The 23,513-nt window shown below is 52.1% G+C and overlaps 1 protein-coding gene across 1 annotated transcript in view; it reads right to left on the bottom strand.

Annotated features, from left to right (window-relative positions):
* Window positions 1-21,506, bottom strand: part of SSU72 (SSU72 homolog, RNA polymerase II CTD phosphatase) — a 34,294-nt gene extending 12,788 nt beyond the window's left edge. The window contains exons 1-2 of the mRNA XM_025386777.1: window positions 21,110-21,506; window positions 12,241-12,384 (exon numbers count right to left, since the gene is read on the bottom strand). Coding sequence (XP_025242562.1) covers window positions 12,241-12,384; window positions 21,110-21,189 — 224 coding nt within the window. The 5' untranslated portion in view covers window positions 21,190-21,506. The remainder of the gene's footprint in view (window positions 1-12,240; window positions 12,385-21,109) is intronic.
* Window positions 21,507-23,513: the final 2,007 nt, after the last annotated feature.

Genomic DNA, 23,513 nt, shown 5'->3' on the forward strand with positions numbered 1-23,513 from the left:
CAGAGAACAGTGGTCACTACGGACTGTCGCCGGGAGGGTAAAGACCCCATCCAGAGAACAGTGGTCACTACGGACTGTCCCCGGGAGGGTAAAGACCCCATCCAGAGGCCAGTGGTCACTACGGACTGTCCCCGGGAGGGTAAAGACCCCATCCAGAGGTCAGTGGTCACTATGGACTGTCCCCGGCAGGGATCCTCCTGGGGACCACCAGGCTATGTCAGTGGTGAGAACTCAGCAGGTCTGGGGGACGTGAGGTGGCCACGGAGACCACGGATCAGCGGCCAGGGGCTCTGAAGAGAAATGAGGAGGAGGTGCAGCCCCAGGGAGAGGAGCGGGTCTGAGATTCACCATCAGCAAAAAGCGAAGCTGAGCACGAGGCAGATCGGGACCACTCAGGGGTCCCCACGAGCCCTCGCCGCCCACCCACACCCATATGACGTGGCTGCTCTTGGGATAAACCACCCAGGACCCCGAGGTGCCAGGACATACCAGGAAACGCCCCAAACACAGCTCGGTACAGCTTTTCTTTACCAACATTTTCTCCTTTCACTCCTTAGGGGCCTTAGTGGGACCAGAGCATCCCGGGGAGTTAGAATGAGCGCAGCCGCCCCCAGCTGCCCATCCCACAGGAGAGCCCAGAGAGGCCGGGGCCACACTGCCCTGCTATGAGGCCCAGGCCCCTTTCGGAGTCATGGGGGACGTGAAAGGGTACCCACAGGCACTGCCATGCCGGTGTGGCTGGCACCAGGGACCACACACTGTCCCACCACGGCCTGAAGAAAAGCCACGTCGGGTGCAGCATGCTGGCCACAGGCACTGGGCCATCAGAACAAGAGCCACGGCTAGCCCAGCACCATCTTGGGTCAGGTGCTGCCGGCGCCAGCCCCACGCACCCCCAACCACCGCCCTCAGCCTCTCCTTTGCAAACCGTGGCTGGTAGCAGAGACTTCCTTGACATCAAGTCTCCCGAAGGTGTTCCTTGCTCCGTGGAAGCCTTGGTCCTTCCCCGGAAGGCCACACCATCTTCCCTGCACGTATGACTCCTCCCAGAGCACGCCAAGTGCTGCTGCCCCGACAGACACACCCACGGGGAGGGATGGGACACACAGGAACACGCAGAACCCGACAGCTGTGCCCCTGCCACAGACACAGAAGACTCCCCACATCAGAGGGGAGGGCAGAGGTATCAAAGGTCAGGTTAGAGCTGGGTCAATCCGTTTCCATGGCAAAACACAAAGCACCGCCACAGGAGGCTCCGGTCTCTGCGGTCCTGGTGCGTGGCAGGGATGAGACAGCCTTGGCGGTGCTGGTGGAGCTCCCGGGAGCCTCGCTCCAGGGAGGACAGAGCTGCAGCTCAGCACAGTGACTGCCCAGGGTGCTGACCCAGAGGCCAACAGCCTCGGCAGAAAGGAAGAACCAGTGCTGCAGGGCCAGGCAGCGGCTGTGACATGCCCGTCTGGAGGGAGCATCGTGCATGTGGGTGACAAGAACACCCAAGCGGGCCACACGTGTGGACAGCAGCTCCGAATGCAGGATGGGGTGAGAACGGCAGGTGAACCGACCACGGCTGTGCAGAGCGCTATGCTCTGGGACCCCTGAATGCACTGGGATCCACTCACCACCCTATGTCACAAGCTTGCCAGCTACTGCTTCCACATCAGCATATCAAGAAATACATTTGGGCTGGGCACAGTGGCTCATACCTGTAATCCCAGCATTCTGGGAGGCCACGGCAGGCAGACTGCTTGAGCTCAGGAGTCCAAGACCAGCCTGGGCAACATGGTGAAACCTTTCTACTAAAAATGAAAAAATCAGGGCCGGACGCGGTGGCTCACGCCTGCAACCCCAGCACTTTGGGAAGCCAAGGTGGGTGGATCACGAGGTCAGGAGATCGAGACCATCCTGGCTAACACGGTGAAACCCCATCTCTACTAAAAATACAAAAAAAATTAGCCAGGGGCGGTGGCGGGCGCCTGTAGTCCCAGCTACTGGGGAGGCTGAGGCAGGAGAATGGCGTGAACCCAGGAGGCGGAGTTTGTAGTGAGCCGAGATCGCGCCACTGCACTCCAGCCTGGGCAATAGAGCTAGACTCCATCTCAAAAAAAAATAAATAAATCAGGCCAGGCGTAGTGGCTCATGCCTGCAGTCCCAGCTACTCAGGAGGCTGAGGCGGAGGACTGTTTGAGCCCAGGGACATGAGGTTACAGGGAGCCATGATGGTGCCACTGAACTCCAGCGTCAAAGACAGAGCAAGACCCTGTCTCAAAAAAATAAATTCACTTGAGGCCAGGCGTGGTGGCTCACTCCTGTAATCCCAGCACTATGGGAGACCAAGGCAGGTGGATCACTTGAGGCCAGGAATTTGAGACCAGCCTGGCCAACATGGCAAAACCCCATCTCTACGAAAAATATAAAAAGTTTGGCCGGGCACGGTGGCTCACGCCTGTAATCTCAGCACTTTGGGAGGCCAAAGCGGACAGATCACAAGGTCAGGAGATGGAGACCATCCTGGCTCACACAGCTAAACTCTGCCTTTACTAAAAATACAAAGAATTAGCCAGGCCTGGTGGCATGTGCCTGTAGTCCCAGCTACTCAGGAGGTTGAGGCAGGAGAATCACTTCAACATGGTGAAACCCGTCTACTAAAACTACAAAAAATTAGCCAGACATGGTGGCAGGTGCCTGTAATCCCAACTACCGGGGGTGGCTGAGGCAGGAGAATCACTTAAACCCGGGAAGCGGAGCTTGCAGTGAGCTGAGACCACACCATTGCACTCTAGCCTGGGCAAAAACTGTCTCAAGAAAACCAAAAAATTCATTTTGATAGAGAATGCTTTTTGGCAAACCACAGAGGCTGCACAAACAGAACTCAGCAACCCCCGGAAAAGGTCTCATGGCCGAGGATCTCCGGAGCTGCTGGGCACCCAACTGTAACCACAGCCTCAACGCAGAGCCACGCAAGGCTAAGGCCAGCTCTGGGGGGTCCACCACGGCCTTGCGTCTGCAGCCACCACGAAACCACTTTGCAAACAGCATGTCACCTGCTGCAGACTAGGTGAAAACTCACAGGCTTGTGGGTCCGGACCCCGGGATAGCTCTTGAAGCTGACGGCACAGCACAGCTCTACTCTGTCCAGACCCTCAAGTGACCACCAGCGACTACCTCAGGCAATCAGCTCCGTTCTACCTCTGCCGTCTCTGATGAGCAGAGCAGGCCAGTATCTCTGGCCTTAACTGAAATATCTTAAGGCTGTAATTTACATTTTAGCATGAATGCTTTTTTTTTTCGAGACAGAGTCTCGCTCTATAGCCCAGGCTGGAGTGCAGGCGCGTGATCTCGGCTCACTGCAAGCTCTGCCTCCTGGGTTCACGCCATTCTCCTGCCTCAGCCTCCCAAGTAGCTGGGACTACAGGCACCCGCCACCTCGCCCAGCAATTTTTTTTTTTTTTTTCTTTTTTTTTTTTTTTTTTTTGAGACGGAGTCTCGCTCTGTCGCCCAGGCTGGAGTGCAGTGGCCGGATCTCAGCTCACTGCAAGCTCTGCCTCCCGGGTTTACGCCATTCTCCTGCCTCAGCCTCCCGAGTAGCTGGGACTACAGGCGCCCGCCACCTCGCCCGGCTAGTTTTTTGTATTTTTAGTAGAGACGAGGTTTCACCATGTTAGCCAGGATGGTCTCGATCTCCTGACCTCGTGATCCGCCCGTCTCGGCCTCCCACAGTGCTGGGATTACAGGCTTGAGCCACCGCGCCCGGCCTATTTTTTTCTTTAGTAGAGATGGGGTTTCACCATGTTAGCCAGGATGCTCTTGATCTCCTGACCTTGTGATTTACCCACCTCGGCCTCCCAAAGCGCTGGGATTACAGGCGTGAGCCACTGCGCCCGGCCGGCATGAATGTTTTTTTAAAACCCAAGATCAGAGTTTCTCTGGGAATCGGTGTCTAGCTTAGGAACATATTCACTTGTTTGACAAATACCTTCCCAAAATGATTTTAAAACACAGCTGCTGCCTATAAGCCTAGCTACTTGGGAGGCTGAGGCAGGAGAATCATTTGAACCTGGGAGGTGAAGGTTGCAGTGAGCCGAGATCACGCCACTGCACTCCAACCCGAGCGACAGTGCAAGACTCAAACAATAAAATAAAGGCCGGGCGCAGTGTATTTTTGCATCTAAAAATACAAAAAAAATTAGCTGGGCATGCTGGCAAGCGCCTGGAGTTCCAGCTACTCGGAGGCTGAGGCAGGAGAATGGCATGAATACGGGAGGTGGAGCTTGCAGTGAGCCGAGATCGTGCCACTGCACTCCAGCCTAGGTGACAGAGTAAGACTCTGTCACAAAAAAAAAAAAAGATCATTTCTGGGCTGGGCATGGTAGCTCACACCTGTAATCCCAGCACTTTGGGAGGCCGAGACAGGCAGATCACATGAGGTCAGGAGTTGGAGGCCAGTCTAGGCAACATAGCAAGACTCCATCTCTACAAAAAATACAAAGAAGAGCCAGGAGTCTCAGCTACTCAGGAAACTGAGGCAGAAGGATGACTTTAGCCCGAGAGGCTTCAGTGAGCCTTGATCACACCATTGCACTCCAACTCCAGCCTGGGCAAGACAGTAAGACTGCCTCTTTTTAAAAGTTTCGGCGGGGCATGGTGGCTCAAGCCTGTAATCCCAGCACTTTGGGAGGCCGAGGCAGGCGGATCACAAGGTTAGATCCAGACCATCCTGGCTAACACGGTGAAACCCCATCTCCACTAAAAATACAAAAAATCAGCCAGGGGTGGCGGGCGCCTGTAGTCCCAGCTACTCAGGAGGCTGAGGCAGGAGAATGGCGTGAAACCAGGAGGCAGAGCTTGCAGTGAGCGGAGATCATACCACTGCACTCCAGCCTGGGCGACAGAGCGAGACTCCGTCTCAAAACAGTAAGTAAATAAATAACTAAAGCTTCACATCAGCATTTCCTTTTTGGGAATTATACTATTTGTCTGGATTAGCATATACACATGGGGCTGGACACAGTGGCTCACACCTGTAATCTCAAAACTTTGGAAGGCCAAAAAAGGTGGATCACCTGAGGTCAGGAGTTTTGAGACAAGTCTGGCCAACATGGTGAAATCCCATCTCTACTAAAAATACCAAAATTAGCCAGGCGTGGTGGTGCGCCGCACCTGTAATCCCAGCTACTCAGCAGGCTGAGGAAGGAGAATCGCTTGAACCCGGGAGGCAAAGATTGCAGTGAGCCGAGATCATGCCACTGCACTCCAGCAGGGGCGACAGAGTGAGACTCTGTCTCAAAAAAGAAATCTACCAAATTTTACTCTGAGACAAGGTAATGTCCACAGGGAAGTGGGCAGATACAGAAGTTAACCTAAAAGACAATGAATTCAGAGGACGGACATGAACAAATGAGTAATTTAAAACACAGGCCAGGTGCAGTGGCAACCCCTGTAATCCCAGAGCTTTGGGAGGCCAAGGAGAGCTCATCACTTGAGGTCAGGACTAGCCTGGCCAATGTGGCGAAACCCTGTCTCTACTAAAAGTACAAAAATTAGCCAGGCGTGGTGGCACATGCCTGTAACCCCAGCTACTTGGGAGGCTGAGGCAGGAAAATCGCTCGAACCCAGGGGGCGGAGCTTGCAGTGAGTCAAGATCAGGCCACTGCACTGCAGCCTGGGGGAGAGAGCGAGACTCCATCTCAATTAAAAAAAAAAAAAAAAAGCCGCTGGGCATGGCATGGGCCTGTGGTCCCAGCTGCTGGGGACGGTGACGTGGGAGGATCACCTACCTGAGTCTGGGATGCCCAGGCTGTAGTGAGCTGCGATAGCACCACTACGTTCCAGCCTGGGCAACAGAGAGACATCCTGCCTCAAAACCAAATAATAATAACAACAATCCAAACCCCAAATGTAATTAGAAAAAACTCCACAAGAGAAGGACGAACGGTATGCCAGACACAGGCTTGCTCTCTAGCTGCGCAGCCAGACAAGACCCAGGAAATTGTTCAATGCATTTGCGTTTCACAGGAAAAGAGTCACGTTAACATTTAGAGCTACACATTTACTTGCTTTTAAAGACAAGCGGTTTTGCAGTTCGTAACACAAAAAGCTAGTAAACCTTCACTAACTGAAATACACACAAGACGAACTTTCTGTAGGACCCTGCGAGACTCCCACATACTTTCTCATGCGGCTGAATGGGCTGCCCTGAAGCGAGAGGGAGCCTCTCCCTCCTCCTCTACCTTCTGGGCCAGCGGCTGTTGCCTGGACCCCCTTACTGAGCTGAGTGACACTTCATTAGGTCAAACTGGCCATTCATTAACTTAGAAACAGAAGTCACTTCTCTTCCCCCCAAAGGCACTCCAAGCAAGCTTGGGATGGCTTAACCAGACTCCTTTCAATCAAAAATGAAAGAATCCCGCAAGAAAGTTCATCTATGGAAAGTGGCGTCAGTGTAAAATGAAAAAAAAAATAGAGAAGACTCTGCACGTGACCCTCGGAGCGAAGCTCAGGCCCCTCAGGACACCAGGCGTGAAGCTGCTCTACTCCACGTGCCACTGGGGCCGAGCGAGGAAGAGTCACAGCAAAGAAATCTGGGACTGAGAAAGTTCCACGCACACCCCGTGAAAGAACAAAAGGCTGTACATAAACCGGACGGTGTGGAATGGGTGGATCCGTAACACAGGAGGCAGCTATAGGCACTGGGTGGGGAATGGGCAGCAGCAGCTGAAGGCCCTGGGAGACCAAACTGCCTCAAAACCAATTGTGGTGATGGCTGCAACTCCATGAATGTTCTGAAACCCACAGAACTGGACACGCAACTCAGGGAAGTGCATGATTTGTACATTTCATCTCAAAACGATTCTGGATAAAATGGTCAGTCCGTCCAACAAGAGAACCTGCACAGGAGAGTTCCCATTTGTCTACGAAGATCAGGGGAGCTCAAACCCCGGTCCATGTATAGATACTACTACTACTATTACTACTACTTGAGACAGAGTCTCACTCTGTGGCCCTGGCTGGAGTCCTGGGGCAATCTCAGCTCACTGCAGCCTCTGCCTCCTGGGTTCCAGTGACCCTCCTGCCTCAGTCACCCGAGTAGCTGGGATTACAAGTGTATGCCACCACACCCAGCTACTTTTTGTACTTTTTTTGGAGATAAGAGTTTCATTCTTGTTGCCCAGGCTGGAGTGCAATGGCGCAACTTCAGCTCACCGCAACCTCCATCCCCCGGGTCAAGCAATCCTCCTGTCTCAGCCTCATGAGTAGCTAGGATCACAGGCATGCACCACCATGCCTGGCTAATTTTTAATTTTTAGTAGAGACGGGGGGTTTCTCCGTGTTTGTCAGGCGGCTCTCAAACTCTCGACCTTGGGTGATCCGCCCGCCTCGGCCTCCCCAAGTGCTGGGATTACAGGCGTGAGCCACCACACCTGGCTTTTCGTACTTTTAGTAGAGACAGGGTTTACCCTGTTGGCCAGGTTAGTCTCAAACTCCTGAACTCCGGTGATCCACCTGCCTTGGTCTCCCAGCATTGGGATTACAGGTGTAAGCCGCTGCATCCAGTCCCATGTATATATACTATTAATTCTCAAAAGGAAATGTCGATACAGGCCAGGTGTGGTGGCTCACGCCTGTAATCCCAGCACTTTGGGAGGCCGAGGCGGGCAGATCACGAGGTCAGGAGATCGAGACCATCCTGGCTAACACGGTGAAACCCCGTCTCTACTAAAAATACAAAAAACTAGCCGGGCGAGGTGGCGGCGCCTGTAGTCCCAGCTACTCAGGAGGCTGAGGCAGGAGAATGGCGTGAACCCGGGAGGCGGAGCTTGCAGTGAGCGGAGATTGCACCACTGCACTCCAGCCTGGCCGACAGAGCAAGACTGTCTCAAAAAAAAGAAAAAAAGAAAATGTCAACACGAAACTTTTTAAAAAGAGACAGTCTTATTCTCTTCCTCAGGCTGGATGGAGTGCAACGGCGCAATCACAGCTCAATGAAGCCTGCTGGGCTCAAGTGGTCTGCTGCCTCGGCTTTCTGAGTGGCTGTGAGACCAGAGGAGTGTCCACCACACCCACTTCAGTTCTGTGTTTTTTGTAGAGATGGAGGCTTGCTATGTTGCCCAGGCTGGCCTCGGGCTCCTGGGCTCAAGTGAGCCTCCTGCCTGGGTCTCCCTAGGCTGGGAGTGCAGGCGTGGCCCCCGCGCAGGGCCTCATTTAACTTTACAGACGGTTCGCATACCAGTGCTGCAAACCTAGACTCGTGCCCTCGACAATCCCCAAGGATTTCAGAGGCAGCAAGTCCCTCAACCCCTCAGGCTCACTTCTGGCTTGTGGGGAAAAAAACAATCAGCTATGTATAGCCAAATACAGACAGTCTCTCACTTACTACGGTTCATTGTAGGATTTTTTGACTTTAGCATGGGTTTACCAGCAGGTAACCTCACAGAAAGTCAAGGAGATTTTCATTAAGAAATGAAAGCTGAGAACAGTGGCTCACGCCTATAATCCAAGTACTCTGGAAGGCTAAGGTGTGAGGATCACTTGAGGCCAGGAGTTTGAGACAAACCTGGGTAACACAGCAAGACCCATATCTAAAAAAATAAATAAAATAAATTAAGTATTACAATACTAATAGGACAACTGGCCAAAATTTATTGAGGACTTTAAAACACTCTGTCTCAGGCTGTGTGTGTGCATCTCCTAATTTAATTATCAGAAATTCTGTGAGGTTGGTACGCATAGGGAAACCCAGGCCCTGGCCACGAGGCAAGTAGGCAGATGGCAGAGGTGGTAGGGTCCCCCTCGACCCCGGCCCTGCCTCTGAACAAGCAGCATTTTCCTCCCAAGTCACATCATCCTTTCTTTTTTTTTTTTTTTTTTGGGGACAGAGTGTCACTCTTGCCCAGGCTGGAGCACAATGGCGCAATCACAGCTCACTGCAACTTCCGCCTCCCAGGTTCAAGCAATTCTGCCTCAGTCTCCGGAGTAGCTGGGACTACAGGCGGCACCACCACGCCTGGCTAATTTTTGTATTTTTAGTAGAAACGGGGTTTCACTATACTGGCCAGGCTGGTCTCAAACTTCTGACCTCAAGATCTGCTTCCACTGCAGTTTGAAACCCCCTCTTGTTTCCACTGCAGTCTACAGCCATGACTTCTGCCAACACGCTGGCTGCTGGGGGGCAGATTTGCTTTGGGGCTCTCACTTGCAACAGTTACTTCCCGCAGGCCCTCTGCCCCCATCACTAACCAGGAAACGCTATCTAACCCCTGAGGCCCCACCGGCATCGTGCTGATGTCCACAGGGAACAGCCTGGGGACTTCACTCCTTTCCAGGCCGAGGGCAGCATGTGGAAGAGCTTTAGCTAAGAGGCAGGCTCACCATTCTGCCCCTTTTGGCCCCTGAGCGAAGTAAGCAAGGCGACGAAGGCACGCTCCTCCCAGCACCTCCTCAGGGGCCACCACAGGCGACGGTTTCCCACAAGAGGTCCCCAAGGCAGAGCCTGTGGCTGACAATGTCCCAGCACCACCCCCGTGGCCACAGCACCCCTGCTGCCACTCCTCCCCCACTGCACACCTAGAGCGCGCGCGCACGCACGCGGGGCTCTTCGCTGCCACTCCTTCCCCCACCACACACCTAGAGCGCGCGCACGCACGCGGGGCTCTTCTGGGTGGATGCTTCCTGGGAGACCGCCAACCCCTACAGTCCCTCTGTAAAGGAGGAGCTTCCAAATTCTGGGACACTGGGCTCAGCTCCTTCTTCTAGAATGACCAGAGACAGGCTCATTCTCTCCCTATAGCAAGTCCTTCCGGATGAGTCTGCCGAAGCTGGACTCAGTCCTTGCAGAACGTGGCAAGTACTTCCCAGGTCCAGAACCCAGGAGGTCACAGTGGGCTGACATGAAGGGCTGAGCTTACACCAGTCAAGGGAGTGTGAGGACGTGCATCGCTATCTGCTTTTCTTTCTCTTACTGAATACAAGAATTTAAAAATGAACAGTGCTAACTGAAGAGTACTTTTCAAAAACAGGATCTCAGGGTAAGCTTCATGGCACATCAGAGTTTAATGTGAATCATGATATGAGACAAAAGCCTCCGCCAGGGCGACGGGAAGACCCAGCCCTAAACCAGACTCTTGGAAAGGGCTCTGTGGTCACCCATCACCGTAAGGCTCAGGAGTGGAGACAGCATGGACCGGGAGCTCGCACAAAGGGCATGTCAGGAGAGCCTCCTTTCCGAGGCACAGCCCGACCTGCTCCGTCCTCCTCAGCCCACGACGGGAGCAGAGCCATGTTGGAGCTGTGCTCCACACGGGGTGGACGAGGACACGGCCTACTGACAGTTCCTCAGAAATCCTCAGGGAGGTTTCTCCACACGCGGGGTACCAGGGCTTCTGCAGAGACGGGGCAGCAGGACGTGCTGCTGACGGTCCCCCGGGACTTACACCGACTCACAGTGAGCCCACGTCTGCCACCAGGATGGCTCCCAGCACCACGGCACCACAAGCAGCACACTCTCCACTGCGGCACGCCCAGATGGCTCAGCAGGCAGGCCAGGCTTGGGAGCTGACAGCAGATGCCCTGGACTCTGCCCAGCATCCTCACCCACCACCTTTTAACTGTAACTGACAGAGGACAGCAGGGAGGGCAGAAGGTGCAGTGACGGCTAGGATCCAGTTCTAAGTTTTGCTAGAAAGACCTTCAGGGGCCCTTCCTGGCTACGTAATTAATCTACCTGTGTATAAGAATTTTTTTTTAGCTTATTAAAAATTGCAAGAGGCCAGGCACGGTGGCTCACGCCTGTAATCCCAACACTTTGAGGCCGAGGCGGGTGGATCACGAGGTCAAGAGTTCAAGACCAGTCTGGTCAAATTGGTGAAACCCTCTCTCTACTAAAAATACAAAAATTAGCCAGGCATGGTAGCGGGTGCCTGTAATCCCAACTACAATGGGAGGCTGAGGCAGAGAATCGCTTGAACTTGGGAGGGGGACGCTGCAGTGAGCCGAGATTAAGCCGCTGCACTTCAGCTTGGGCAACAGGGTAAGACTCCATTTAAAAACAGAAAAAAAAAACAAGGTAACAAGAGTACAGCCAAGCGCGGTGGCTCACGCCTATAATCTCAGCACTTTGGGAGGCTGAGAAGGGTGGATCACCTGAAGTCAGGAGTTCAAGACCAGCCTGGCCAACATGGTGAAACCCCGTCTCTACTAAAAATACAAAAACTAGCCGGGTGTGTTGGCACACACCTGTAATCCCAGCTACCTGAGAGGCTGAGGCAGGAAAATTGCTGGAACCTGGGAGGCAAATGCTGCAGTGAGTCTGCAGTGAGCCAAGATCTCGCCATTGCACTCCAGCTGGGGTGAGAGTGAGACCCTGTTGGGAACGGGTGGGGATGGCAAGAGTGCCAATATGAAGACAATGTTGGGCGAGGGCAGGAATGGCAACAGTGCCAACATGAAGACAAAAGGTTGTGCATTTGACGCCTCATTCTCTTTCCATTTGGAATACATATGGCCTCCGTTGTGAGAACTACAAATCACTCACTATAACAAAAGGAGATCCAGAAACTTTTCATTAGCATGGGGGTGACCATGAAATGCCTGGTCAAAAACCTGGGCACTGATTGTCATAACCATTATGCAACTGGTGTTGCATCCATCAGAATCTATTTGAATACTCTTCTCTCTACAGGAGTCTTAGTGGCAGACCAGTCTGCTCTGTGTCCTCCCGAAATGAAGGAACGTTCTCTCCCATTATTTCTTCTAACAGCTTGGGTAGCAAGCTCGGCCCTCTTCTTTATCTGACCCTCTAAGGACCTCACCAGATGTGTGAAGCAGCCCGGTGTGTATCAGACATGCACGCATGCACACACACACACACATATGCACGCACACCTACCTGGCAAAGGAAATAACGGGGCAGCCCTGAAGTGTGAAAAGCAATGGGATTTTGTGGGTTCCACCTCCTCACCTAAGCATCCCTGGTTCATGCTATGTCACAACCCTCTGCTGGACCACGTCAATGTGAACCCCACACCATGTCTGTGTGCCTCACCATGCCTAATGCCATGGGTGGCACTGGAACTAACCCGTGGACGATCCGATGTGCACCAGGAATAGAAACCAAGTTCTCGCAAAGACAGGAGGAGCCAGTGTGTGCACTGCACAGGGTGACACGCCTCCTGTGCCCGAGCCACACGTAACACCTTCCAGGAAGGACCACACAGGGGGTTTTTAAAGGGCAACCCGCTGGGATACAGTTCTTTGTCTTTCCTAAGAAGATCATTGTACATCTGGTCATATGTGGTTTTGAAATCATAAACATTGGGCTTGTCGGGAGCTGGTCCTGGAAGCTTCACGTGAGTCCCTGTTCCAAAGGATCGGACGCTGAATCCCCGTTTGCTGAAAGACAAAAGGAGAGAAAGAGTCACAGTCACACTAAGACACAAAACTCCAAAAGCAAGGGATAGGAAATGGGAAAGAAAGAAAATGAGTAATTTCATTGGCTCATAGTAGAGAACATATCTTAAAATTTTTAATCTAGGCTGGGCGTGGTGGCTCGTGCCTGTAATCCCAGCACTTTAGGAGGCTGAGGTGGGCGGATCACGAGGTCAGGAGATAAAGACCAGCCGGGCCAACACGGTGAAACGCTGTCTCTACTAAAAATATAAAAATCAGCTAGGTGTGGTGGTGACTGCCTACAGCCTCAGCTACTTGGGAGGCTGAGGCAGGAAAATCAATTGAACCCAGGAGGCGGAGGCTGCAGTGAGCTGAGATCACGCCATTGCATCCAGCCTGGGTGACGGAGCAAGTCTCCATCTCAAAAAAACAAAACGAAACAAAACAAAAAACTGAATCAAATTAAATATTTAAAATATTTTGGGCCAGGCATGTATCCTAGTACTTTGGGAGGCCGAGGTGGGACAATCGCTTGAGTCCGGGAGTTTGAGACCAGCCTGGGCAACACAGCAAGACCTTCTCTTACAAATAATTTAAAAATCACCCAGGCATGGTAGCATGTGCCTGTGGTACCAACTACTCGGGAGGCTGAGGTGGGAGGACTGCCTGAGCCCGAGCAGGCTGTAGTAAGCCGAGATCATGTCACTGCACTCCAGTCTGGACAACAGAGCAAGACCTTGTCTCAAATAAGTAAATAAAAATTCTGTAGCAAGTTGCACAAAAGCAACCAAACCAGAACTGACCATTACAAAGCCACATCTGAACATCAGAGCTTGTTTAAGGCTTTACTTTAAACTGAAAGGACTAACTGATGTGGACTTGGGGAAGATTTCATCAGAACATATTGGCCATCGACCAACGTCCTGGCTTTGGAGGATCCAAGTTCACAGGATTCCTAAGGGACTTGTAAAGGTCCAACTGCCCGCTCCACCACAGGAAACTGTCTCTCCCAGTTTCCCGACACTCCCACGATGCTGCCACCATGGGAACCGACACCCAACACCCAAAGGAGTCACACAGGCTCAGGGGTGCTGCAGGCAGAGAACAGACGCTGCAATGGGTCCGACGGCGCTCGCACCTCGGGCTTCCTAGTCACAGGTGAGGAAACTGACCAAGTACTTTTCCTAATCAACTGGAGAAAAGAGTTGAACAGGAAACGTGTCAACTGCCAGCAATGAGCTCCAGTTCACACCAGGAGAAAGATCATCTCCAAACGCTGAGGGAGTGCGGGTAAGATCAGAAAATTCTTCCGTCATCGCGGACAACCATACTTAAGTTTGTCACAACAAGTTGCATGAAAAAAGTTAGTTTGGCGCCGGGCATGGTGGTTCACACCTGTAATCCAGGCACTGTGGGCGGCTGAGACAAGTGGATCACCTGAGGCCGGGAGTTTCAGACTAGCCTGGCCAAGAGGCAAAACCCCAACTCCATTTCTACTAAAAAAAAAAAAAAAAAATTTAGCTGGGCATGGTGGTGCACACCTGTAACCCCAGCTACTCGGAAGGCTGAAGCAGGAGAATCGCTTGAACCCAGCAGGCAGAGGTTGCAGAAACTGAAGATCATGCCACTGCACTCCAGCCTGGGCAACAGAGCAAGACTCTGTCTCAAAAAAAAACAAAAAAAGTTAGTTTGGTACAGAACACGTGTTCTTTTAAAGTCACAACTGATACTTATAATTATCTAAAAAATACAGACTTCTCATCCTAGCTTTATTTATAAATCAAAAAGGGTCTGCATCTGAAGGAATCTGCCTGGCGCAGGGCGCACACACACTTCCATTAACACTAAACAACTCTCACAGGCCTATCATCCTTGTTCAGAAAGGTGCCGCTGTTTCGCTCCTGAGCAAGAATGACACACAAACGCATGAGGAGTTCCACATTATTTTTTAAAAAAGAAAAGTAAGGCCGGGCATGGTGACTCACGCCTATAATCCCAGCACTTTGGGAGGCCAAGGAGGGGGGATCATGAGGTCAGGAGATCAAGACCATCCTGGCTAACATGGTGAAACTCTGTCTCTACTAAAAATACAAAAAATTAGTTGGGCGTGGTGGCAGGCGCCTGTATAGTCCCAGCTACTTGGGAGGCTGAGGGAGGAGAATCGCTTGAAACCAGGAGGCGGAGGTTGCAGTGAGCTGAGATCGCGCCACTGCACTCCAGCCTGGGCGACAAGAGCGAGACCCTGTCTCAAAAAAAAAAAAAAATTGACTGAATGTTGAATGAGTCACAGTGTCACAAGGGAGGAAAACCTCAGGCAGAGGGGCTGCTGGAGTGTAACCAGCCTCTGTGTGGATAATGGGGCAACACCCAGCAAGTGAAAATCACCTGTGCCTTTCTCAGACCCTGGCCTCTAGAAACCCACCCTATGAACACACATGTGCCTCGCAACGTGGCTGCCTCCAGGATGTCCGCTGCTGGCCTTCCACAGCCACAGACGAACAGATAAGCTGAACATCCATCCATGGGGTACGACAGGCCGTGTGGCTCCACACACACCTCCAAGGATGAGTAGAGGAAGCGACAGAGCCCGAGAGCACCCTGCTGCACTGCCACACACGTCACCCACGCACACATCGAGCAGCCGTGCTTGTCTAGTGTATGTGACACACCTGAGTCCCCCGACGCTGAGGACAGTTGCGTCAGTCCTTACATCCCTAGATGTCCCGAGCTACACAACCCGGCTCCCCAAACATCTACCACACACAGCCAGAAACGTGGAACAATGGCAGCAGCGATCCGTGGCTACAAACCCGTGTCCACGGCACCCGGACTGTGAAATAAACGTGAAAATGCTAAAATTAAAATTCCCGACATTCAGTCATAACCACAGATCCTGATGGAAATGTGGGGCTAAAGCAATAAAGTCAACTGTTGGCTGTGACTGAAAGGGTGACGGAGGCCCAGACACAGGGCACACCACAGGCAGCACACGTGAGAAGGAACAAGCCTAAAATGACTTCCTTACCAATTCAGACAACGTACAATGAAATACTTTCCGTCAAAGCACAAACAAGGGCCGGACGTGGTGGTTCACTTGAAATCAGGAGATCGACACCAGCCTGGCCAACACGGTGAAACCCCGTCTCTACTAAAAAATACAAAAAATTAGCCGGGCGTGGTGGCGGCTCCTGTAGTCCCAGCTACTCAGGAGGCTGAGGCAGGAGAACGGCGTGAACCCAGGAGGCGGAGCTTGCAGTGAGCCGAGATTGTTCCACCGCACTCCAGCCTGGATAACAGAGCGAGACTCTGTCTCAAAAAAAAAAAAAAGCATGAACAAGCCCGTGATGAGCATGACCACAGCAGCCAAAGGAGACAGCCTGTCCTACAACACTGACAGGAGCCCACCACCTGCTGGGCGTTCCTTTCAGCAAAGCCTATTTCAAAACAAAATGCAGTTTGTTTCTCCCCCAACAAAATGTTCACAAATGGCAAAAAGGCTATTTAGCAACAGAAGAACTGTTCTGCTAAACGAATGCAACTGGCAGGGCAGCCAGCTTGCGCCCCAACAGTGTTTCTTACATCAAAGCAAGGACAGTTTGGAAAACACTCCTGACACCAGCAAGCTTCGCCTGAAGGGCCAATGCCTTTGTAAACTAATCTTCCAGACAAGGATTTATCTGGTATGCCAAATAACTGTCTTTACAAGTACCAAAAACCTATCACAGGGCCTGTAATCCCAGTACTTTGTTACAGAGACCAAGCAGGTGGATCACTTCAGGTCAGGAGTTTGAGATCAGCCTGGCCAACATGACAAAACCCCGTCTCTACTTTAAAATAAAAAAAAAAGGCCCGGCGTGGTGGTGCACGCCTATAATCCCAGTTACTCCGGAGGCTGAGGCTGGAGAATCGCTTGAACCTGGGAGGCAGAGGTCACAGTGGGCCCCGTGATGGTTCCACTGCACTCCCGCCTGGGTGACAAAGTGAGACTCTGTCTCAAAAAAAACCCCAAAAACCTATCATAAAGAAGCTGTCAGATGGGCCGCCGTGGCTCATGCCTATAATCCCAACACTTTGGGAGGCGGAGGAGGACGGATCACCTGAGGTCAGGCATTTGAGACCAGCCTGACCAACAGGGAGAAACCCTGTCTACTAAAAATACAAAATTAGCTGGGCGTGGTGGTGCATGCCTGTAATCCCTGCTACTTGGGAGGCCAGGAGTTCAATATCAGCCTGGGCAACACAGTAAGACCCTGTCTGTAAAAATAAATAAATAAGACCAGGCACGGTAGCTCATGCCTGTAATCCCAGCACTTTGGGAAGCCAAGGTGGGCAGATCACCTGAGGTCAGGAGGTCGAGACCAGCCTGGCCAACATGGTGAAACCCCGTCTCTACTAAAAATACAAAAAAATTAGCTGGGTGTGGTAGCACATGTCTGTAGTCCCAGCTATGCAGGAGGTTGAGGCTGGAGAATTGCTTGAACTTGGGAGGCAGAGGCTAGTGAGCTGAGATCACGCCACTGCATTGGGAGACAGAGTGAGACTCCGTCTCAAAAAACAAACAAACAAAAAAACCTGAAAAACAAGAACAAAAAAACCACAAAAATAAACAAACAAAAAAACTAATTGGTTCCAAGGGGACACTTTAATCCTTGGAGTACAAAACGCAGGAGGCTCTGTGGAAACGTAAGGCAGAGTTTTCCCACACTGCCTGAAAACATAAGGACTCCCAGGACTGGTATTTGAAACAATTTAGTCTCAAACATCAAAGATGATCACCCCAGAGAACACTGATGTCAACACTTCTTATCACTTGGATTTATCAGGAAAATAGAGTTCACGCTGATTTTTAATAGGATGAAATTGTTTCTGTTTCTGTTTTTAGAGACAGGGACTTGGTCTGTCGTCCACGCAGGAGTTCAGTGGCGCAGTCATAGCTCACTGCAGCCTCAACCTCTTGGGCTCAAGTGATCTTGGTCTCCCAAGTAGCCAGAACTATTGGCATGTGCAACCACATGTGGCTAATTTTTTAAATGTTTTGTAATGATGGGGGGTCTCACGGTGTTGCCCGGGGCTCAAACTCCTGGGCTCAAGCAAACCTCCTCCCTCAGACTCCCAAAGTGCTGGGACCATAGGCAGAAGAGCCACCTTGCCAGGCCCAAAATTTTTAAAAGCGGCGAGGTTCACTGATCAACTAGCTACTGTGCATGTTCAGTTAACTACAATTCCTTTTGACAATTTTATTTCAGCTTTCCTGTGCAGTTTTATGTAGTCCTACCCAACCGCATATACAATTTTCCTGCTTTTTTCACTTATCATAAGCATTTTCGAAGCTTTTCACAAACATCATTTTTTAATACCTAAAAGACTCTCTAGCCGGGCGTGGTGGCTCAAGCCTGTAATCCCAGCACTTTGGGAGGCCGAGACGGGCGGATCACGAGGTCAGGAGATCGAGACCACCCTGGCTAACACGGTGAAACCCCGTCTCTACTAAAAAATAAAAAAAAATTAGCCGGGCGAGGTGGCGGGCGCCTGTAGTCCCAGCTACTCGGGAGGCTGAGGCAGGAGAATGGCGGGAACCCGGGAGGCGGAGCTTGCAGTGAGCTGAGATCCGGCCACTGCACTCCAGCCCGGGCGACAGAGCGAGACTCCGTCTCAAAAAAAAAAAAAAAAAAAAGACTCTCTAAATCTGACTTTCACAAGCTTTCCTAGCTTGTAACAGAAAAACACTACCACACAGATTTCCTAAATAAGTATTAAAACCTTCTAAATAAACCCAAACGAACAGGCATAGGCAAAGGACATAAATAGGTAATTTCCAAAAGCAAAAATGCTCTGGGTGCGGTGCCTCACACCTGTAATCCAAATACTTTCGGGGGCTGAGGCAGGAGGATCGTTTTAGCCCAGATATTCAAGGTTGAAGTGGTGAGCTATGATCACAACACTGCACTCCAGCCTTACCCTGGCTCGAAAACAAACAAAAAAAAAGTGAAAATGACAGGCCGGGCGCGGTGGCTCAAGCCTGTAATCCCAGCACTTTGGGAGGCCGAGACGGGTGGATCACGAGGTCAGGAGATCGAGACCATCCTGGCTAACACGGTGAAACCCCGTCTCTACTAAGAAATACAAAAAACTAGCCGGGCGTGGTGGCGGGCGCCTGTAGCCCCAGCTACTCGGGAGGCTGAGGCCGGAGAATGGCGTGAGGCCGAGAGGCGGAGCTTGCAGTGAGCTGAGATCCGGCCACTGCACTCCAGCCTGGGCTACAGAGCGAGACTCCGTCTCAAAAAAAAAAAAAAAAAAAAAAGTGAAAATGACAACAGACATGAATTCCAACTTCAGTAAGGCCAAGCTAGAAAACGGAGACACAGAACAACACACCCTGCCCACCAGAGGCCATTGAGCAGGAGAAGTGGAGTGAAATTTCCTAAGAGTCTGGAGGATTTCCTGCCCCCTTCACCCGAGACCCCAGTCATGATGTGCAAGGAAGAGCCACCTGCAAGATGGACACAAGCCACAAGCTGTGCTGTGAACCTGGGCACTCAGCACCGACGCCACCAGCCTGTGGGTCTCTGTAGTGAACGCCCCCCCCCCCGAAATCGGACTGCCAAATTCTCCCATTTGACCGGGGTATTATAGAAAATTATTTGTATCAATAATGAAAATAAAGCACCTCGTGACAAAAAAAGGAAACTAATGATGTTAATATTAACTATGGAGCAGACAACAGAATCAGAGCTTAACTCCCTGATGCATGCGTGAACACATAGGAGACAGATGGACACCAAAATGGTACTTCTGAGGAACCACTTTCATTTTCTACAGTAAGAATTTCTGCAACAAGCAGGCCGGGCGTGGTGGCTCACGCCTGTAATCCCAGCACTTTGGGAGGCTGAGACGGGTGGATCACCTGAGGTCTAGAGTTAGAGATCAGCCTGGCCAGCATGGTGAAACTCCGTTTCTACCAAAAAGAAAAAGAAAATGCCGGACGCGGTGGCTCACGTCTGTAATCCCAGCACTTTGGGAGGCTGAGGCAGATGGATCACGAGGTCAGGAGATCGAGACCATCCTGGCTAACCTGGTGAAACCCCGTCTCTACTAAAAATACAAAAAAAAAAGGCCGGGCGCGGTGGCTCACGCCTGTAATCCCAGTACTTTGGGAGGACGAGGCGGGCGGATCACGAGGTCAGGAGATCGAGACCATCCTGGCTAACACGGTGAAACCCCGTCTCTACTAAAAACGCAAAAAATTAGCCAGGCGTGGCGGCGGGCGCCAGTAGTCCCAGCTACTTGGTAGGATGAGGCAGGAGAATGGCGTGAACCTGAGAGGCGGAGCTTGCAGCGAGCCGAGATCGCGCCACTGCCTCCAGCCTAACTGCGCGAGACTCCATCTAAAAAAAAAAAAAAAAAAAAATTAGCCAGACATGGTGGCGGCGCCTGTAGTCTCAGCTACTCGGGAGGCAGAGGTAGGAGAACGGCGTGAACCCGGGAGGCGGAGCTTGCAGTGAGGCGAGATGGCACCACTGCACTCCGGCCTAGGCGACAGGGCGAGACTCCGTCTCAAAAAAAACCAACAAAAAACAAAAAAACAAAAAAATTAGCCGGGCGTGGTAGCACGCACCTGTAATCCCAGCCACTCCGGAGGCTGAGGCGGGAGAATCGCTTGAACTCGGGAGGCAGAGGTTGCAGTGAGCCGAGATCGCGCTACTGCACTCCAGCTTGGGCAACAGAGCAAGACTCTATCTCAGAAAAAAAAAAAAAAGAGAATCAGCAGATCACGAACACTTGACACTGTTTTTTTTTTTTTTGGGGGGGGGTTTGGTCGCGAACTCTCGGCCTCCCAAAGCGCTGGGATTACACGCGTAAGACACTGTGCCTGGCCCGCGTGACACTATTAAAAAGAGAAAAAAAAAGAGGGACAGCTAATATTCCCAAGTTGCTCAGGAAAGTTATAGCTGGGCTGCGATAAGAGGAGTGAGATACTGTTTTCGTTTAAACTTCACGTAGGTAACTTTGGAGGGGGAAAGCCGTTTCAATTGTGTCTTACTATCAAAGTTGACACATATACCAAATTTTCACTGTAAGTAAAGTGGTCAGTTTCAGTTTGCTATGTAACTGAACAAACTACTTGTATCAAGCAGAAATAAACTTTCATTAGACAGATGCTACGCAAAAGTCACAGAAGACCAGTTAGCAGCGAATTTAAACCAGCAGAGCCAAACCAAATCCTCGTTGTATTCCAGAAACTACCGGTTGGAGGCGTTCCAGGAAGAAAGAGAGGATCTTTTGCAAAAGAAAACAAGAAGTAGCAAACACACAAATCCATGGCATTAAAAAAATAGACCGCTTTCTTATTTACAACATCGTTCTTTGCCGAGGTTATGTTGTGCGCGTTTCCAGCAAAGGTAGCCAACGACGCACACGAAATAACCACGATCGGCCGCCGCCGCGCAGCCCCTCACCTTGGCCGCTACCCTCGCACCCCTCGCCCGGCCTCGGGGAGCTCGAAGGACCACCGGACAGCGGGCGTCTCGTCCCGGAACCCGCATTCCCCGCGATGCCCACCCGCGTGTGGGCGCCGCGCGCTGCTGTCCAGCTGCCATCCCAACCAGCAGACCCTCGAGCGCAGCCCGGCCTCCTCTCAGGGCGCCCGGCGCGGGCCAGGGGGAACCGGAGAGGAGGGCGGGCCGGTCGCTGGAGCGGAGCGCGCGGGGCCAGGGCGGAGCCCAACTACCTGAGGATGTTGTGCGCCTCCATGCTCCGGTTCTGGTTGCTTGAGCACACCACCGCCACCCGCAGCGGGGACGACGGCATGGCTGCGGCCCCACAGCCCGCGGCTCTCCCGCTTGGGTTCCCACCCCACCGCGGCGCTTCCGCGCGAGCAAAATGGCGGCCGCCGCGGCCGGAAGCGGGCGACGCGAAAGCGGCGGCGCAGCGTGCGGCGTCAGCGCGGCGGCCTCCCCGCCCACCTCGGGCGCCGGGCCGCGGACGGAGCGCAAGCACTGGCCTTCGGGCGCGCTGCACTCGGCGAGGCCGGGGGCGGCCAACGCCGCGCCGGCCCCCGGCGTCCGCAGCAGAGACCCGCACTCCACAAGGACCGGCTGAGCGTCACGGCGCTCAGCGCCGGCGTCCTGACGTCAGCACCCCGCGCCGGCGCCTAGTGTGACGCGCGCCGCGCCGAACGCCAAGACGTCACAAGGTGTCGCCGCTGCCTTTGGGAGTGATGCGAAGGTCCGCGCTCACCCGGGAGAGCATTGAGGACCGTTCCCCGGCCCGGCGTCTTGTGTCCTGAGACGATTTTTTGCTTTCCCTCGGTCCCCGTGGGGCCCATAGTTCTCACTTCTGCCACCCCAGAGTCGTCGCGCTTCACTAGATCTACTCCCTCCGCTGTCCCGAAGAGCCACAGACATTCCCAGTTCTGAGGCTCGCTCCCGTCCCGTGTCGCTGTTACCGTCCTCCGGCCCCGGCTCATACAAGCAGGAGCACATCGCTCTTTTATGAAAGCCCTTCAGCATTTAACGTTTAAATGCGAGGGCCGACCTGTGGCAGACCTGGCTGGGAGTGCACGTTGACTAGGGTCTTCCTCGCCTCGGGCTTCCTTGGAGAGGCCGCCGGCTGGTCTGAGATGTGGGTCAAGTTACAGTATGTCCAGTCAGCGCGAGTGTGTTGTCCCCCAGCGGTGCCTGTCTGCCTGGATGCGGCCTCACGGTGGGCAGTGGGTGGATGTTTTCCTGTGGGAGCGCCACGGACGGCAGAGGGAATTATAATGATTATCAACCTAATAACAGGCTCTCGGCCGGGCGCGGTGGCTCACGCCTGTAATCCCAGCACTTTGGGAAGCCGGGGCTGGTGGATCACGAGGTCAGGAGATCGAGACCATCCTGGCCAAGATGGTGAAACCCCGTCTCTACTAAAAATACAAAAATTAGCTGGGCGTGGTGGTGCATGCCAGTAATCCCAAGTAATCGGGAGGCTGAGGCAGGAGAATCGCTTGAACTTGGGAGTCAGAGGTTGCAGTGAGCCGAGATCTAGCCACTGCACTCCAGCCTGGCAACAGAGCGAGACTCCGTCTCAAAAAAAAAAAAAAAAGTTCTCTAACTGAAAATATTTATTTGGGAATAGGACGTTGGCGAATATGCCTGCCATAGTAAACGATTTGCGCATTCAGGAAAGTAACGGTTTTTAAAGAAAAAATGAAGAGGAAGATAATGGTTTGGAAATAATTAACCTTGGCTACAAAGAACAGTAACAAGCGTACTCCCAATGCAGGGTTGGACAGGCAGTTGCTGGGCAGCTGTCCTTGCTGAAGTATTTTTTTGTGTGAGGTTGCCTTAGTGCAAGGTTGTGTTTTTTGCAGAATCTTGTGATAGTTTTTCTTATTACTTATTCATGAGAACTCGCCCTTCGTGGCCTTTCCCAGCTGTGTTTGTCAAGGTATTTTTTAAACATAAGTGAGTCGACTTTTATTTGACAACTTGGATATTTTCCCCCTTTTGGTTGAGATCTTTCTCCAAATGCATCACTGATGAGTCATCCTGTAATTAAGTTTTGATAGTCCCCGTGCTGGGATGAACTTGTTCCAGGTAGCTGGTCTGCTCCCACACTGGAGAGACTGACTGCTGGGAGTTATTGTCAAAACCCTTTTTACCATATTTGAGCATCAAAGGTTTGAAGGGTGTGCTCTCAGGCTAAGTCTACCTAGAGTCCATTATTAACTTCAATTTTTGTTGCTTCTGTCATCTTTTTCTATCCTCTCAAAGTGCTGTGTCAGCATTATTCTGTTAGAAATTGTACTTTCAGGTCAGGCACAGTGGCTTACACCTGTAATCCCAGGAGAGGCCGAGGCGTGTGGATCACGAGGTCAGGAGATCAAGACTATCCTGGCCGACATGGTGAAACCCTGTCTCTACTAAAAATACAAAAATTAGCTGGGCGTGGTGGCACACACGTGTAGTCCCAGCTACTCAGGAGGCTGAGGAAGGAGAATTGCTTAAACCCGGGACGTGGAGATTGCAGTGAGCTGAGTTCGTGCCACTGCACTCCAGCCTGGCAACGGAGCAAGACTGTCTCAAAAAAAAGAAATTGTACTTTTGCAAAATATGGCAATGAATAAGTTTAAAAGGGGAAAATACAAGGTA

This window comes from Theropithecus gelada, chromosome 1 (assembly GCF_003255815.1).
Source record: "Theropithecus gelada isolate Dixy chromosome 1, Tgel_1.0, whole genome shotgun sequence".
Lineage (NCBI taxonomy): Eukaryota > Metazoa > Chordata > Mammalia > Primates > Cercopithecidae > Theropithecus > Theropithecus gelada.